This window comes from Hemiscyllium ocellatum, chromosome 5, assembly GCF_020745735.1.
Source record: "Hemiscyllium ocellatum isolate sHemOce1 chromosome 5, sHemOce1.pat.X.cur, whole genome shotgun sequence".
Taxonomy (NCBI): Eukaryota; Metazoa; Chordata; class Chondrichthyes; order Orectolobiformes; family Hemiscylliidae; genus Hemiscyllium; species Hemiscyllium ocellatum.
This window is the reverse complement of record NC_083405.1, coordinates 127,638,057-127,656,260: the sequence shown is the minus strand read 5'-3', so window position 1 is coordinate 127,656,260 and position 18,204 is coordinate 127,638,057. Positions and strand designations below refer to the sequence as shown.

At 42.2% G+C, this 18,204-nt stretch overlaps 1 protein-coding gene across 1 annotated transcript in view; it reads left to right on the top strand.

The window, feature by feature from the left end:
- Nucleotides 1-18,204, top strand: part of xylb (xylulokinase homolog (H. influenzae)) — a 284,901-nt gene that overhangs the window by 49,680 nt on the left and 217,017 nt on the right. The window contains exons 11-13 of the mRNA XM_060825642.1: nucleotides 531-571; nucleotides 13,341-13,456; nucleotides 14,571-14,686. Coding sequence (XP_060681625.1) covers nucleotides 531-571; nucleotides 13,341-13,456; nucleotides 14,571-14,686 — 273 coding nt within the window. The remainder of the gene's footprint in view (nucleotides 1-530; nucleotides 572-13,340; nucleotides 13,457-14,570; nucleotides 14,687-18,204) is intronic.

The window sequence follows — 18,204 nt, the reverse complement described above, 5'->3', positions numbered from 1 at the left end:
GCTCTTTCCCATACATTGCTTGATCTTTCTTTTATTCTTGCACAGTAATGAAACCTGAAATAAAAAAAAGAAAATCTTTTCAGTATAAAGATAGCAGGTCCACCAGTGCTTCTCGAAAAAATAGTTTGTTAAATGTAAACAATGGAAACATTAACTTGCTTTTTTATTTATGGAGTATCTAATCTGTATTTCCGCTATTTTAATTTTCTGTTCAGAGGTTCAGCATTTGTAATTTTTGTTTTTCATTTTAATAGTGAAATACTCTTCATTTTTTAAGTCTTAAATACTCAGATCCTTTCATCTTTAAAGCTATAGTGCTCCACCATTCTAAGAACTTTCTTACATTCTGAAATGTTAAGCATGTGATGATGAATACTTTTGGATACTTAATTTAAAAATAGAGTATGGTTACACACAGTCTGCGGACTATTGAAAAGTGAGAATCAGTTATATTAACTTGTCCAAGGTGAAATAAAGTTTTGCACAATAAGATGACGTGTTAAATCTATGGTATTTCTTCTATCTTACAGCATCACTGGCAGGAATGAGACTTCACCAGGGGGATATAGCAGTGAGTATATTTATATTGTTGAGCACCTTGTATTTGTGTTTTGTTAAGTAATAAAGATTCAATTTAAAACAGTTAAGAAAAGTTGCTTGCTCTTAAAAATTCCCCTTTATTCTCTAAATTAAAACTGATGATTAGTACACAATAAAATTCTTGAAATCCGTGATTAGAAAGTGACAAGGGAGAAAGTAGTATAATTACTCATTTATAACTTTTTTGGTTTCTTAATGACCAACATTTTTTAAGTCCCTTTGCATACAAAGGTACTGATTCCTAGTTGAGAGATCATTGAATATTCCTTTGGAGATCTGTCAGTAACACTAACAATTGCTGACTGTATGATAAAAAAAATGGTGTAGGGTGTAGGTTTGCTCGCTGAGCTGTAGGTTTGATATCCAGACGTTTTGTTACCTGGCTAAGTAACATTATCAGTGGCGACCTCCAAGTGAAGCGAAGCTGTTGTCTCCTGCTTTCTGTTTATATCTTTTTCCTGGATGGGGTACCTGGGGTTTGTGGTGATCAGCAGGAGACAACAGCTTCGCTTCACTTGGAGGTCGCCACTGATGATGTTAATATTACCTAGCCAGGTAATGAAACATCTGGATATCAAACCTACAGCTCAGTGAGCAAACCTACACCCTAAATCTCAACCTGAGCTACAAACCTTGCAAAATTAAAAAAAATGAAAAAAAAACAATGGTGTAGCTGGGGTAGTGATGGTGGTGCTCCTTGTTTCCAGTAAGACCTTTGATAGGATTCCAGTAGGGGAAAAAATAAAATCTAGTTATGGAAATAAATACAGACATTCCTTCATATCTGTGAGGATTCCATTCTTGAAAACTCCTCTGAATGATGAATTTAGCGAATGATGAGCTCATTAAAAATAGTGTTGAAAATAGGTTAAAAATCTTGGTTACTCCATTTTTGCCCACGAATGTTGATTTTTCATGTTACTTATTTTTTGACAAATTTGTGATTTTGTAGATACAGAGGATTTACTGTAAATTGTAATTCTGTGGAAATAATCTACAATGGATATGCAGCTTGAACCAACAGGCTGGTGGCATACAAAATTGCCATTTCTAAATTTTACTAGTGGGTCTCAAAGTGGAAAAACAATCTAAATGATCTGGACTAAGGAATCAGAAACATGGTGGCTAAATTTACAGGTGACACAAGGCTCAAAATGGAGTGTGAGTAACTCCCAAGATGGAGGCAGAGTAGGGCCTCTGAGTCTGGGCTTGTCTGCTTATTTATTTAGTTTCTTTTTTTGGCTTTTTTTTCCCCATCTTGTACTTATCTCCTGTGAAGAGACTTGTGGAAGATTCTGGTACAATGGCAGCAGAGGGGTTCGCAGAAGGGCAAACATGGGACATGGTGGAGGTGATGTTAGCGAGATGGGCTCACCGGTGAAAGATAGCTCCTGATGACAGTGACTTGAATGTTGGCTGGATCCATGATTGGCAGTGGCAAAGTGGTGGTGTCAAAATTGGCATCATGGCAAAGTTGGAGGAGAAGGCAGTATCATCAGTTGACATCAGAATTAGAGGTGTTGGGCTTCAGCTGCAGCGATGTGGTTTGGCAAAGTTGGTATTCCTGGAATGGACTGTGGTGTGAGGCGTTGTTGATTTCAGAGCCTATTTTAGAGACCCCTCCCAATGGAACACAAAAAGCCAGGAAGATGAACTCAGTTTTTACTTATATTAATGTCTTATATACTAATTTCAGCCTTATATCTTAATATCTTCTGAGGGTCAAAATGGCGCCAAAGCATGGAGACATATTATCCTCAGAAGAAATTTCTCTCCATCTTTGTAATGCTGGAGTAGCAACAAAGTTAATAACCACATAACATCAGGTTATCGTCCAACAGGTTTATTTGGAAGGACTAGCTTTTGGAGCGCTGTTCCTTCATCAGATAGCTAGTGGGCCAGGATCATAAGGTACAGAATTTATAGCACAAGATCATAGTGTGTCATGCAACTGATACAGTATATTGAACAAACCTAGATTGCTGTTAAGACTTCCATCTTTTAGATTGCAGGTTTTGATTCATTAATACGTAAATCCCAGCACTTCTGTCAAGCCACATTCCCGAGATAACTTGCGGTTATCTCTGAAAAATGTGGTGTGAATCTGGGTGAATCCTATTACATAGAATAACAATTCCATACATTAGAAATAGCATGCAATGGACAGGGTTAAATGATTCCACAATCTGCAGATCAGATCTAAACTCTGTAGTCCTGTCACACCCACTATGAATGGTGGTAAATAATTAAACAGTTGAGGATGAATTTCTATAAGTGACCCATATTCAATCATGAGGGAACCCAACACATCGATACAACAGAAAAGGTGATGCATTGGATCCATCTTCAGACAGAAGTACCAAGTAGATGCTTCTGAGATCCCTGTCAACACACATGATTTGTCTTCAATTGATTTGATTCATTCTATAAGCCATCAAGAACTGCCTGAAGACATGGGTACTGCAAAGGCCCTGACAATCTCTCGAGTCCCTGCCAGCTGGTTCCAGTACAGTGCACTGGCATCTTCTCAGCTGTGAGGAAAATTTTACAGATTTGTCCTGTTCCAAAACACAGGGCAAATCTAACCCAGGCAATTATCAGTCTATCTTCTATTCCAGATCATCTGCGTAGAATGGCAACTGCTCTTCCTAAGATCGCAAGAATCTACAGAGAGTTGTGAACACAGCCCAGTCCATCAAGCAAACCAGCCTTCCATCCATTGACTTGATCTATACTTCCCACTGCCTCAGGAAAGCAACCAATACTCTCTTCCATTTCTTCCGCCAGGCAGAAGATATAAACGTTTGAATACACGTATGCATAGATTCAAGAACAGCTTTCTCCCTGCTGTTATCAGACTCCTGAATGGATCTCTCAAATGTTAATTCTGATCTCTCCCTCTCTCTCTCTCTCTCTGTACACCTTCTCTGTGGCTTTAACCCTGTACTTTGCACTCTATTCTGCTACCCTGATGCATTTTATATGGTACAATATAGCACACATGTAACATTTTCCAGGAGCAGCAATTACTGTTTTATATGCTGTTGCATTGTTTTAGAACTTTGGAATAAAAAGTCAAAGCAACAGCAGTTTTAAAAGGGAGAAGAACAGACAAAGGAAGCGCATGGTGAGGACAGTGCAGGAGAGAGAGAGAGAGAGACAGAGAGAGAGAGAAAACCTGCACAGTTACTGCCTTTGCTGTTTTTGAATTCATGTGTCGCTGGACATCGGAGTGCCTCTGGGAAAATTAACAAACAGTGAATTTCACAACTAGTCTTGGGGGAACCGTTTTGGCCGAAGTTCACAACACAGAATCAGATAAGTTAATTGTTGTTTTAAGTCTATCCAAGAGAAAGGCTGTATTAGTGAGTACAGTGGGTTCTTTCGTGATTATATGTTTTTGGAGATAAGTCTCTTTATTAAACTTGAAATATAAGCCGTAGCTATTAATTTAACCTGGTGCAGTGTTTAGTAGAGGAATAAGACAGTGTTATTTTCTGGGTCTGTAGATTGTGAAGGAGCAAAAATGGCCTTTGCAGTGATATGTATGTCTTGTCAGATTAGATTTTTTAGATTAGATTACTTACAGTGTGGAAACAGGCCCTTCGGCCCAACAAGTCCACACCGACCCGCCGAAGCGCAACCCACCCATACCCCTACATATACCCCTTACCCAACACTACGAGCAATTTAGCGTGGCCAATTCACCTGACCCGCACATCTTTGGACTGTGAGAGGAAACCGGAGCACCCGGAGGAAACCCACGCAGACACGGGGAGAACGTGCAAACTCCACACAGACAGTCGCCTGAGGTGGGAATTGGCGCTGTGAGGCAGCAGTGCTAACCACTGTACCACCGTGCCGCCCATATGTGGGAGAGATGTGGGAGTTTAAAGAGAGTTTAAGGGTTACTGATGATTATATCTGCCATAAATTCTGTTGGATGCAAATCTTATCAGATCAAGTGGATCGGTTGGAGAGACAGATAGAAGCCATGAGGAATTTGCAACAGCAATAGTGTGTGATGGATGGCAGTTATAGAAAAGGGGGAAAGTCTCAGATACAGTCACATAGATGGGTTAACTCCAGGAAGGGTAAGAGAGTTAGGCAGCTAGTGCAGGAGTCTTTTGGGGATATACCCATTTCAAACAGGTATGCTGTTTTGGAAAATGTAGGTGGTGATGGATTCTCAGGGGAACGTAGCACGAACAGCCAAGCTTCTGGTATTGAGACTGGCTCTAATGCAACGAGGGGTCCGTCGGCTTCCAAAAGATCAATTGTGTTAGGGGATTCTGTAGTCCGAGGTACAGACAGACGTTTTTGTGGCCAGCAGAGAAAAAGCAGAATGGTGTGTTGTTTCCCTGGTGCCGGGATCAAGGATGTCTCAGAGAGGGTGCAGAATGTTCTCATAGGGGTGAGGGGCCAGCAAGAGATCACTGTCCACATTGGAACCAATGACATAGGAAGGGAAAAGGTTGAGATTCTGAAGGGAGATTACAGGGAGTTAGGCAGAAATTTAAAAAGGAGGTCCTCAAGGGTAGTAATATCTGGATTACTCCCAGTGCTACGAGCTAGTGAGGGTAGGAATAGGAGGATAGAGCAGATGAATGCATGGCTGAGGAGTTGGTGTATGGGAGAAGGATTCACATTTTTGAATCATTGGAATCTCTTTTGGGGTAGAAGTGACCTGTACAAGAAGGACGGATTGCACCTAAATTGGAAGGGGACTAATATACTGGCAAGGAAATTTGCTAGAACTGCTTGGGAGGATTTAAACTAGTAAGGTGGGGGGGTGGGGGGAGGTGATGGGACCCAGGGAGATAGTGAGGAAAGAGATCAATCTGAGACTGGTACAGTTGAGAACAGAAGTGAGTCAAACAGGGCAGGCAGGGACTAGGTAGGACTAATAAATTAAACTGCATTTATTTCAATGCAAGGGGCCTAACAGGGAAGGCAGATGACCTCAGGACATGGTTAGGAACATGGGACTGGAATATCATAACAATTACAGAAACATGGCTAAGGAATGGGCTGGACTGGCAGCTGAATGTTCCAGGATACAAATGTTACAGGAAGGGTAGAAAGGGAGGCAAGAGAGGAGGAGGAGTGGCATTTTTGATAAGGGATAGCATTACAGTTGTACTGAGGGAGGATATTCCCGGATATTCATCCAGGGAAGTTATTTGGGTAGTACTGAGAAATAAGAAAGGAATGATCACCTTATTGGGATTGTATTACAGATCCCCTAATAGTCAGAGGGAAATTGAGTAACAAACTTGTAAGGAGATCTCGGGCTATCTTTAAGAATAATAGGGTAGTTATGGTAGGGGATTTTAACATCGACTGGGTCTGCCATAGTGTTAAAGGTTTAGATGGAGAGGTATTTCTTAAGTGTGTACAAGACAATTTTCTGATTCAGTATGTGGATGTACCTCCTAGAGAAGATGCAAAACTTGACCTACTCTTGGAAATAAGGCAGGGCAGGTGACTGAGGTGTCAGTGGGAGAGCACTTTGAGGCCAGCGACCATAATTCTATTTATTTTAAAATAGTGATGGAAAAGGATAGACCAGATCTAAAAGTTGAAGTTCTAAATTGGAGAAAGGCCAATTTTGACGGTATTAGGCAAGAACTTTTGAAAGCTGATTGGAGGCAGATGTTCGCAGGTAAAGGGATGGCCGGAAAATGGGAAGCCTTCAGAAATGAGATAACAAGAATCCAGAGAAAGTATATTCCTGTCAGGGTGAAAGGGAAGGCTGGTAGGTATAGGGAATGCTAGATAACTAAAGAAATTGACAGTTTGGTTAAGAAAAAGAAGGAAGCACATGTCAGATAAAGACAGGATAGATCGAGTGAATCCTTAGAAGAGTATAAAGAAAGTAGGAGTATACATAAGAGGGAAATCAGGAGGGCAAAAAGGGGACATGAGATAGCTTTGGCAAATAGAATTAAGGAGAATCCAAAGGGTTTTCACAAATATATTAAAGACAAGAAGGTAACTAGGGAGAGAATAGGGCCCCTCAAAGATCAGCAAGGTGGCCTTTGTGTGGAGCCACAGAAAATGTGGGAGATACTAAATGAATATTTTACATCAGTATTTACTGTGGAAAAGGATATGGAAGATATAGACTGTAGGGAAATAGATGGTGACATCTTGCGAAATGTCCAGATTACAGAGGAGGAAGTGTTGGATGTCTTGAAACGGTTAAAGGTGGATAAATCCCCAGGACCTGATCAGGTGTACCCTAGAACTCTGTGGGAAGCTAGAGAAGTGATTGCTGGGCCTCTTGCTGAGATATTTGTATCATCGATAGTCACAGGTGAGATCCTGGAAGACTGGAGGTTGGAAAACGTGGTGCCACTGTTTAAGAAGAGCGATAAAGAAAAGCCAGGGAATGATAGACTGGTGAGCCAGACCTCAGTGGTGGGCAAGCTGTTGGAGGGAATCCTGAGGGACAGGATGTACATGTATTTGGAAAGGCAAGGACTGATTCGGGATAGTCAACATGGCTTTGTGCGTGGGAAATCGTGTCTCACAAACTTGATTGTTGAAGGAGTAATAAAGAAGATTGATGAGGGCAGAGCAGTAGATGTGATCTATATGGACTTCAGTAAGGCGTTCGACATGGGAGACTGATTCGCAAGGTTAGATCTCATGGAATACAGGGAGAACTAGCCATTTGGATACAGAACTCGCTCAAAGGTAGAAGACTGAGGGTGGTGATGGAGGGTTGTTTTTCAGACTGGAGGCCTGTGACCAGTGGAGTGCCACAAGGATCGGTGCTACGTCCTCTACTTTTTGTCATTTACATAAATGATTTGGATGTGAGCATAAGAGGTACAGTTAGTAAGTTTGCAGATGACACCAAAATTGGAGGTGTAGTGGACAGCGAAGAGGGTTACCTCAATTACAACAGGATCTTGACCAGATGGGCCAATGGGCTGAGAAGTGGCAAATGGAGTTTAATTCAGATAGATGCGAGGTGCTGCATTTTGGGAAAGCAAATCTTAGAGGACTCATACACTTAATGGTAAGGTCCTCGGGAGTGTTGCTGAACAAAGAGACCTTGGAGTGCAGGTTCATTGCTCCTTGAAAGTGGAGTCACAGGTAGATAGGATAGTGAAGGCGACGTTGGGTATGCTTTCAGTTATTGGTCAGAGTATTGAGTACAGGAGTTGGGAGGTCATGTTGTGGCTGTGCAGGACATTGGTTAGGCCACTGTTGAAATATTACATGTGATTCTGGTCTCCTTCCTATTGGAAAGATGTTGTGAAACTTGAAAGGGTTCAAAAAAGATTTACAAGCATGTTGCCAGGGTTGGAGGATCAGAGCTACAGGGAGAGGCTGAACAGGCTGGGGCTGTTTTCCCTGGAGCGTCGGAGGCTGAGGGGTGATCTTCTAGAGGTTTACAAAATTATGAGGGGCATGGATAGGATAAATAGACAAGGCCTTTTCTCTGGGGTCGGGGAGTCCAGAACTAGAGGACATAGGTTTAGGGTGAGAGGGGAAAGATATAAAAAAAACCTAAGGGACAACTTTGTCACACAGAGGGTGGTACATGAATGGAATGAGCTGCCAGAGGATGGGGCGGAGGCTGGTACAATTGCAACAGTTAAGAGGCATTTGGATGGGTATATGAATAGGAAAGGTTTGGAGGGATATGGGCTGGGTGTTGGCAGGTGTGACTAGATTGGAGTGGGATATCTGGTCGGCATGGACAGGTTGGACCGAAGGCTCTGTTTCCATGCTGTACATCTCTATGACTCTATGACTCAATGTCTTGGCACATGTAACTACAATAAATTAATAAAAGTGCTGATCCATTGACAGTGTTATCAAGTGACATTTGCTCAGCAATAATCTGCTCACTGATGCTCCCTGATGCTCTCTGAGTTCTGCCGGGGTCATTTAACCACCGATCTCATTACATCAGTTGTCCAAATGTGGACAAAAGAACTTGATTTCCAAAGATATAGTGAGAGTAACTGACCTTGATGACAAAGTAGTGTTTGACTGAGTATGGCACAGAAGGAATCCGAGCAAAACTACAGTAACTGGGAATTGATGAAAATTCTCCCTTAGTTGGAGTCATAGCTAGCACCAAGGAATATTGTTTGTGGTTGTTAGAGGTTAATCATCTCAGTTTACGGATAGTGCTGCAAGAGTTCCTGAGGAGTATCCTAGGCCTAATTATCTTCAATGACTTCCCCTCAATTGTGACGTCAGAAGGGAGGTTGATAACTGATGATTCCAACTCCTCACACACTGAAGCAACTCTTGTTCATGTGTAGCAAGACCTAGACAATGTTCAGGCTTGTGCTGAGAAGTAGCAGGTAGCGTTTGCACCATACAGGTGCCAGGCATTGGCCATCCCAAGCAAGAGAGAATCTACTCATCATCACTTGATGTTCAATACCTATGCCATCACTGAATCTTCTATAGTTGATGTCTTGGGTGTTACAATTGACCAGCAACTGAACTGGATCAGTCATATAAGTTCTGTGATTACAAGAACAGATTAAACGTTACAAATTCTTGGTAAAATACTCACTTTTTGTCTCCCCAGTGCCTGTCCACTATCTACAAGGCACTAGTCAGGGTTGTGATGAAATGCTCTCCACTTGCCTGGATGTGCGCAGCAATGGTTGAGAGGTTTGACAGTATTCTGGACAAAGCAACCAATTCCAATGGCACATCTTCCACCACTGATGCATAATGGTAGTAGTATATGCAATCTGCAAGATGCTTTGCTGGAACTCATCAAGGATCCCCCATCAGAACCTTCCAAAACCTCAATCTCTACCATCTAGAAGGAGAAGGGCGTGAGAGCTGGATGGGAAGAGTCTATGACTCTATGTAGGTCCCCTTTCAAGCTTCAGACCATCTTCACTTGGAACTGTATTCTTATTCTTTCACTTTGGTTTGGTCAAAATACCAGAATCACTTTCCTTACACCCCAAGAGCTATTACATTCAAAAATGCCACTCACCTTCTCAAGGGCAACTAGAGATAGGCAATAAATAGTGGCTTAGCAATCAACACCTACATCCCAAGAATGAACAAGAGAGAACACTATTTTTGCTTTAATATAAAATATTTACTATTTACTGAACTGATTTTAAAAAGTATTACCAATTAAGCTCTGCCATAAATGAGTTGTGAAGTTGCTTACTCCATACAGCCACCCTCGAACGATTACCTGTGTAGAGTGTGCACATTTTTCTGTGTCTGCGTGGGTTTTCTCCCGTGCTGCAATTTCCTCCCAAAGTCCAATGATGTACAGGTTAGGTGGGTTGGCTATGGTAAATTGTCTGTAATATCCACGGATGTACAGGCTTGGTGGATTAGCCATGGGAAACACAGGGTTACATGTGGGTAGGGTGGGCTGAATAGCCTTTTTCCAAACTGTGGGGATTCAGTGATGCAGATGGATACTACTGGAATATCTTACATTTTAAAAGGTGAGCTTGCAGCATCGATAGGTACCTGGGACTTTGATGTTGTGACCATTTCGGAAACATGGATAGAGCAGAGTCAAGAATGGATGTTGCAGGTTCCAAGGTTTAGATCTTTCATTAAGAACAGGGAAGGCAGTAAAAGATGGGGAGGTGTGGCCTTGTTCGTCAAGGGCAGTATAATGGTGGCTGAAAGAACTTTGACAAGGACTCGTCACTGAGGTAATGTAGGCTGAAGTTACAAACAGGAGAGGAGAGATCACACAGCTGGGAGTTTTTTATAGGCCACTGCAGAGTCCCAGGGATGTGGAGGAGAGGATCAGCAAAATGATTCTCGGTAGAAGTGAAAGGTACAGGGTGATCATTATGGGCGACTTTAACTTCCCCAACATTGATTGGAAATGCTATAACTCTAGTATGTCGGATGGATCAGTTTTTGTCCAATGTGTGCAGGAGGGTTTCCTGACACAGTATGTTGAATAACCGACAAGTGAGGAGGCCACACTGGATCAGGTGCTTGGTAATGAACCAGGCCAGGTGTTTGACTTACCGGTAGGTGAGCACTTTGGAGAGAGTGACCATTATTCAGTTACGTTTAGTTTAGCGATGGAAAGAGATAAGTACATGCCACAGGGCAGGAGTTATCGATGGGGCAAGGGCAATTATAATATGATTAGGCAAGACTTAGAATGCATAGAATTGGGTAGCAAAATGCAGGGGATGCAGATAATTGAAATGTTGAGCTAGTTTAAGGGACAGATATTGCGTGTCCTTGATAGGTATGTCCCTGTCAGTCAGTGAGGAAGTGATAAGGTAAGGGAATTGTGGTTTACTACAGAAATTGCACCTCTTGTTCAATGGTGGCTTATGTGATGATGAGATGAGATTGTTCAGATGAGGCGATGGAGAGTTACAGATTAGCTAGGAAGGATTTAAAGAGGGAGTTAAGAAGAGCAAAGAGAGAATATGAGTAGTCTCTATCAAATAGAATAAAGGAGAACCCTAAAGCTTTCTATAGGTACGTGAGGATTAAAAGGATGACTAGGGTAGAGTCAAAGAACGAAATGGGAAATTGTGTGTGGACCCCGTGGAGATCAGAGAGGTGTTAAGCAAATATTTTTCATCTGTTTTCACTCAGGAAAAGGAGAGTATTGTAGAGGAGAAGAATGAGATATGAGATAATAGACAAGAAAGGATCGAGGTTATTAAGGAAGAGATGTTATCAATTCTAGAAGGAGCGAAAGTAGACAAGTCCCCTGGGCTGGAAGGGATTTATCCGAGGATTCTCTGGAAAGCTAGGGAGGAGGTGTTGGATCCTTTAACTTTGATCTTTGAGTCTCATTGTCTTCAGGTTTAGTAGAGGACTGGAGGATTACAAATGTTGTGCCCTTGTTCAAGAAGGGCTGGAGAGATGACCTAAGTAACTATAGACCAGTGAGCCTTACATCTGTTGTTGGAAAAGTTTTGGAAACTTGATTGCATATAGTCAACATGTTTTTGTCAAGGGCAGGTCATGTCTCACAAACCTCATTGAGTTTTTGAGAAGGTGACCAAGCATGTGGATGAGGATAGGGTAGTAGATGTCAGAAAAGCCTTTGATAAGGCTCCACATGGTAGGCTGTTGGGGAAATGCAGAGGCATGGGATTGAGGATGATTTAACAGTTTGGATTAGAAACTGGTTTTCTGTAAGAAGGCAGCGAGTGGTGGTTGATGGAAAATATTCAGCCTGGAGTCTGGTAACTAGTGGTGTGCCACAAGGATCTGTTTTGGGACCACTGCCGTTTGTCATTTTTATAAATGACTCAGATGCAGGCATAAGTGGATGGGTTAGTAAGTTTGCAGATGACACTAAAGTTGGTGGAGTAGTGGACAGTGTGGAAGAATGTTGCAGATTGCAGGGGGACTTGGATATTGGGCTGAGATGGCAAATGGATTTCAATGCAGCTAAATGTGAGGTGATTAACTTTGGGAAGAATAACAGGAAGGCAGATATGGGGTCAATAGAAAGTTTCTTGGTAGTGTGCATGGGCAGAGGGATCTTGGTGTTCATGAAAATAGATCCTTGAAAGTTGCCATCCAGGTTGGTAGTGGTGTTAAGAAGGCACAAGGTGTGTTAGGTTTTATTGGTAGCGTGTTACTTCACTGCAATTATACAAAACGCTAGTGTGGCCAAATTTGGAATATTGTGTACAGTTCTGGTCGCCCCATTACAGGAAGGACATGGAATCATTGGAGAAGGTGCAAAGGAGATTTACCAGGATGTTGCCTGGTCTGGAGGAAAAGTCTTATGAGGAAAGGCTGAGAGACTTGAACCTGTTCTCATTGGAATGAAGAAGGCTAAGAGGGGATTTGATAGAGACGTACAAGATGATCAGAGGATTAGATAGGGTAGACAGTGAGAGTATTTTTCCTACGATGCTGATGTCAGCTTGTACGCGGGGGCATAACTATAAATTGAGGGTGATAGATTTAAGACAGATTTCAGAGGCAGGTTGTTTACTCAGAGAATGATAAGGGCGTGGAATACCCTGCCTGCCAATGTAGTTAACTCAGCCACATTAGGGAAATTTAAATAATCCTTGGTAAGCACATGGATGATGATGGGATACTGTAGGAGGATGGGCTTAGATTAGTTCACAGGTCGGCGCAACATCGAGGGCCAAAGGGCCTGTTCTGCACTGTATTGTTCTATAATCTATAAGACTGGGACAGAAGGTTTTTTTTTGTCCTACCAGAGCAGAAAAGGAACAGAGGAACGTGGGGCAACAAATTGGATCAGCAAATGTGACAACTTCCAGTTACCATCCTGGAAATCTTCTCATTCACCATTCGGCTAATTAAAGACCTCCTTGAGAGATGGGTCAGTTTGGGATTTTTCTGCAGGAGCAGACTGGGTTCATTTGGAAACCAGTCTTTACTGTGTTCTGAAATTTGGTCAACCTGTAAATGGAAGCAGTTCTGAGGAAGGGTAACTGGACCTGTAACATTAGCTCTGATTTCTTTTCACAGATGATGCCAGGCTGCTGAGCTTTTCCAGCAATTTCTGTTTTTGTTGTTGTTAATGTCTACCTAGTTCTTTGGAATTATTCAGTTTGTTTTTAAAAAGGAAACTGATACCACCTCCCTTAATGTGTTGCATAAACCTATTTATACCAAACTGATTTTGAGAAAACACAGAACATCGTGTTCATTTTGATTATATTTCAAAAACATGACTTGTAAATCATTTTCCTTTATCTTGAAATTGGCAGTTGTTTACATTAGGCTTTTTTTGAATTTTCCAGGTAAGCCTGGGGACAAGTGATACTGCCTTTCTCTGGATTCAGGATCCGAAACCCACTTTAGAGGGACACGTCTTTTGTAATCCTGTTGATAGCAGTGCCTACATGGCACTCATATGGTAAGAAATAGTATTTAAAATAGAAACATGAATGGACCTATATGTTTATTTATTCTCTTTTCATCTTATTTAAGATTGGGTGCAGGTTAACTGTTGCACCATAGTTCAGAGAGTGAACTAGTTGTGCAAGTATTTAAGGTTAATGGACGTTGATTTCTGATTAACCAAATTACCATTACCAGACTCAGGGCATAAGTCATTTGACAGTAAGATAGCAAAACACTCTTGTATGCCTTCAAACACTCCATTTAATCTTATCATACTCTAGGACCTAAATATAATGGTTAATCTTATCATACTCTAGGACCTAAATATAATGGTTAATCAAACACTTTATGAGACTGAAGAAAAATCCAAAAGAATGGCAGATGCTGGAAAATTGCTTGAGAAACTCACTAGGTTTGGCAGCATCTGTGAAGAGAGAGCAGAGTTAATGTCTCAGGTCCAGAGAACAGAAGGGTTCTGCAGAAGGGTCACTGGACCCGAAACATTAACTCTGCTTTCTTTCCACATATTATGACATTGTCTTTTCAAGAAACTCAGGCCACCATGACATTTACACAACGTTTTCCTCTAATCAAAGCTAAAAAACTACTATAATCACCTAAAACAAAAAGTAAAGACAGATTGTTAAGGTAACCACCCATATTTCAAGGCAGCCTCCCACCAATGGCGACCCATGAGAATAAATGATATCCTTTTCATCTTGGCACTGTGTTGTTATCGATGTGTGTATGCAGTGTTCTTTCTACTTCCCTTTATTATATGCACCTTTCAGGAATAGAATTACTTTTATGTTGTTCATCCTAACCTGTATTATGACCTTATTCCTAAACCCATTGAGTAGTTTATGTTTAACCTTTATAGATGTGATTTCTACTTTAATTTTCTACCATTATGTATTACATGTGTGAACTTGTATATGAAATTTTCTTTCACAATGCTTCAGTATTACAGAGATGGTGGAGACAAGTATATGTATATTATGACATTTTGGGGATTCAGTCAATAGTGTACGAGAAGCCTACAAAAAATGTTCTAAACAAATTATACAAATCTTAATGCAAAAGAAGCATTATTTATGTCCTCATCTAACCCAGTGCCATATTTCTAGTTTTAAGAATGGCTCCTTGACGAGAGAGAAGGTCCGTGATGAGAGTGCTTCTCGTTCATGGGATGAATTTGCGAAAGCGCTGAAAACCACTTGTCCTGGAAATAATGGAAATTTAGGTAAAATAGAGAATGTGCACAGAAATTCCATAACCTATGAGATACTGCATATAACATTTTTTTTAACAAGTAGAGCTACTTGCCAAAGATGGTAGCTTCTATTTTCCTAATGTTTCACTAATGGAGTTGTAGGTTCATCCGTTATTGGATGAAATTTCTAATTCTTTGAAGAGGTGACAAGTAGATTAGACCAGGGAAACCCAGTGGATGTGGTCTATCTAGACTTTCAAAAGGCCTTTGATAAAGTGCCACACGGGAGGCTGCTGAGCAAGGTGAGGGCCCATGGTGTTCGAGGTGAGCTGCTGGGATGGATTGAGGATTGGCTGTCTAACAGAAGGCAGAGGGTTGGGATAAAAGGTTCTTTTTCAGAATGGCAGCCGGTGACGAGTGGTGTCCCGCAGGGTTCAGTGTTGGAGCCACAGCTATTCGCATTATATATTAATGATTTGGATGAGGGGACTGGGGGCATTCTAGCGAAGTTTGCCGATGATACGAAGTTAGGTGGACAGACAGGTAGTACTGAGGAAGTGGGGAGGCTACAGAAGGATCTAGACAGTTTGGGAGAGTGGTCCAGGAAATGGCTGATAGAATTTAACGTGAGCAAGTGCGAGGTCTTGCACTTTGGCAAAAAGAATAAAAGCATAGACTACTTTCTAAATGGTGAGAAAATTAGTAAAGCCAAAGTACAAAGGGATCTGGGAGTGCTAGTCGAGGATTCTCTAAAGGTAAACATGCAGGTTGAGTCTGTGATTAAGAAAGCGAATGCAATGTTGCCTCTTATCTCAAGAGGGTTGAAATATAAAAGCAGAGATGTGCTACTGAGACTTTATAAAGCTCTGGTTAGGCCCATTTGGAGTACTGTGTCCAGTTTTGGTCCCCACACCTCAGGAAGGACATACTGGCACTGGAACGTGTCCAGCGGAGATTCACACAGATGATCCCTGGAATGGCAAGTCTAACATATGAGGAACGGCTGAGGATCCTGGGATTGTATTCATTGGAGTTTAGAAGATTAAGGGGAGACTTAAGAGAGACATACAAGATAACACATGGCTTGGAAAGGGTGGATGGTAGGAAATTGTTTCCATTAGGCGAGGAGAGTAGGACCCGTGGACACAGCCTTAGAATTAGAGGGGGTCAATTCAGAACAGAAATGCGGAGATTTTCTTCAGCCAGAGAGTGGTGGGCCTGTGGAATTCATTGCCACGGAGTGCAGTGGAGGTCGGGACGCTAAATGTCTTCAAGGCCGAGATTGATAGATTCTTGTTGTCTCGAGGAATTAAGGGCTACGGGGAGAACGCTGGTAAGTGGAGTTGAAATGCCCATCAGCCATGATTGAATGGCGGAGTGGACTTGATGGGCCAAATGGCCTTACTTCCACTCCTATGTCTTATGGTCTTATGGTCTTATAGAAGGATACAGCGCAGTACAGGCCCTTCGGCCCTCGATGTTGCGCCGACCGAATCCTACCTAACCTATACTAGCCCAATAACTTCCAAATGCCTATCCAATGCCCGCTTAAATGACCATAAAGAAGGAGAGTTCACCACTGATACGGGCAGGGCATTCCATGAACTCACAACCCGCTGTGTGAAGAATCTACCCCTAACATCTGTCCTATACCTACCACCCCTTAATTTAAAGCTATGTCCCCTAGTAACACCTGCCTCCATTAGCGGTAAAAGGTTCTTAGTATCTACCCTATCTAAACCCCTAATCATCTTATACACTTCTATCAGATCTCCCCTAAACCTTCTCTTCTCCAATGAGAACAGCCCCAAGTGCCTCAGCCTTTCCTCATAAGATTTTCCTACCATTCCAGGCAACATCCTGGTAAACCTCCTCTGCACTCGTTCTAAAGCTTCCACATCCTTCCTATAGTATGGCGACCAAAACTGCACACAATACTCCAGATGAGGCCTCACCAGAGTCTTATACAGTTGCAACATGACCTCAGGACTCCGGAACTCAATTCCTCTGCCAATAAAGCCCAGTACACCATATGCCTTCCTCACAGCACTGTTTACCTGGGTGGCAACTTTCAGAGATCTGTGTACATAGACACCAAGATCCCTCTGCTCATCCACACTACCAAGTAGCCTACCATTAGCCCAGTAATCCATCATCTTGTTATTCCTACCAAAGTGTACGACTTCGCACTTAGCTACATTGAATTCCATTTGCCACATTTCCGCCCAGCTCTGCAACTTATCTATATCCCGCTGTAACCTACCACTTCCTTCCTCACTATCCACAACTCCACCGACTTTTGTGTCATCCGCAAACTTGCTTACCCAGCTTTCAAGTCCTTCCTCTAGATCATTTATAAAGATAACAAAAAGCAATGGTCCCAAAACAGATCCTTGTGGTACACCGCTAGTAACTGCACTCCAAGATGAACATAATCCATCAACTACTACCCTCTGTCTCCTTCCAGCCAGCCAATTCCTAATCCAAACCTCTAATGTATCCTCAATGCCATACCTCCGAAGTTTTAGCATTAGCCTACCATGGGGAACCTTATCGAACGCTTTACTAAAATCCATATACACAACATCTACTGCTTTACCCTCATCCACTTCCTTAGTCACCTTCTCGAAGAACTCAATAAGGTTTGTGAGGCACGACCTGCCCTTCACAAAACCATGCTGGCTATCCCTGATCACGTTATTCCTACCCAGATGTTCATAAATCTTATCCCTTACCATTCTCTCTAAGACTTTGCCCACCACTGAAGTCAGACTCACTGGCCTATAGTTGCTAGGGCTATCCCTACTCCCTTTCTTGAACAATGGGACCACATTCGCTATCCTCCAGTCCTCTGGTACTATTCCTGTTGACAACGACGACATAAAAATCCAGGCCAATGGCTCTGCTATCTCCTCCCTAGCTTCCCATAGGATCCTGGGGTAAATGCCATCAGGCCCAGGAGACTTATCTATATTCATCCTTTCCAATATTCCCAAAACCTCTTCCCTGCATATTTCCAGGGCATCCATTCTAATTATTTGTGATTCCATATTCACATCAGCAACAGTGTCCTGTTCCTGAGTGAATACTGATGAAAAGTACTGATTTAATGTCTCTCCAATCTCCTCCGCCTCCACACACAACTTCCCACTACTATCCTTGACTGGACCGATACCTACCCTAGTCATCCTTTTATTCTTGACGTACCTATAGAAAGCCTTTGGGTTTTCCCTAATCCTACCAGCTAAAGACTTTTCATGTCCCCTTCTCGCTTCTCTTAGCTCCCTCTTTAGCTCCTTCCTGGCTACCTTATAACTCTCAATCGCCCCTACTGAACCTTCACGCCTCATCTTTACATATGCCGCCTTCTTCCCTTTCACAAGGGACTCCAATTCCTTACTAAACCACGGCTGCCTCACAAGGCCCTTTACACCATGCCTGACTGGTACATACCTATCGAGGACACGCAGTAGCTGCTCCTTGAACACTCCCCACATCTCATTAGTGTTCTTCTCTTGAAGCCTGTTTTTCCAATCCACACATCCTAA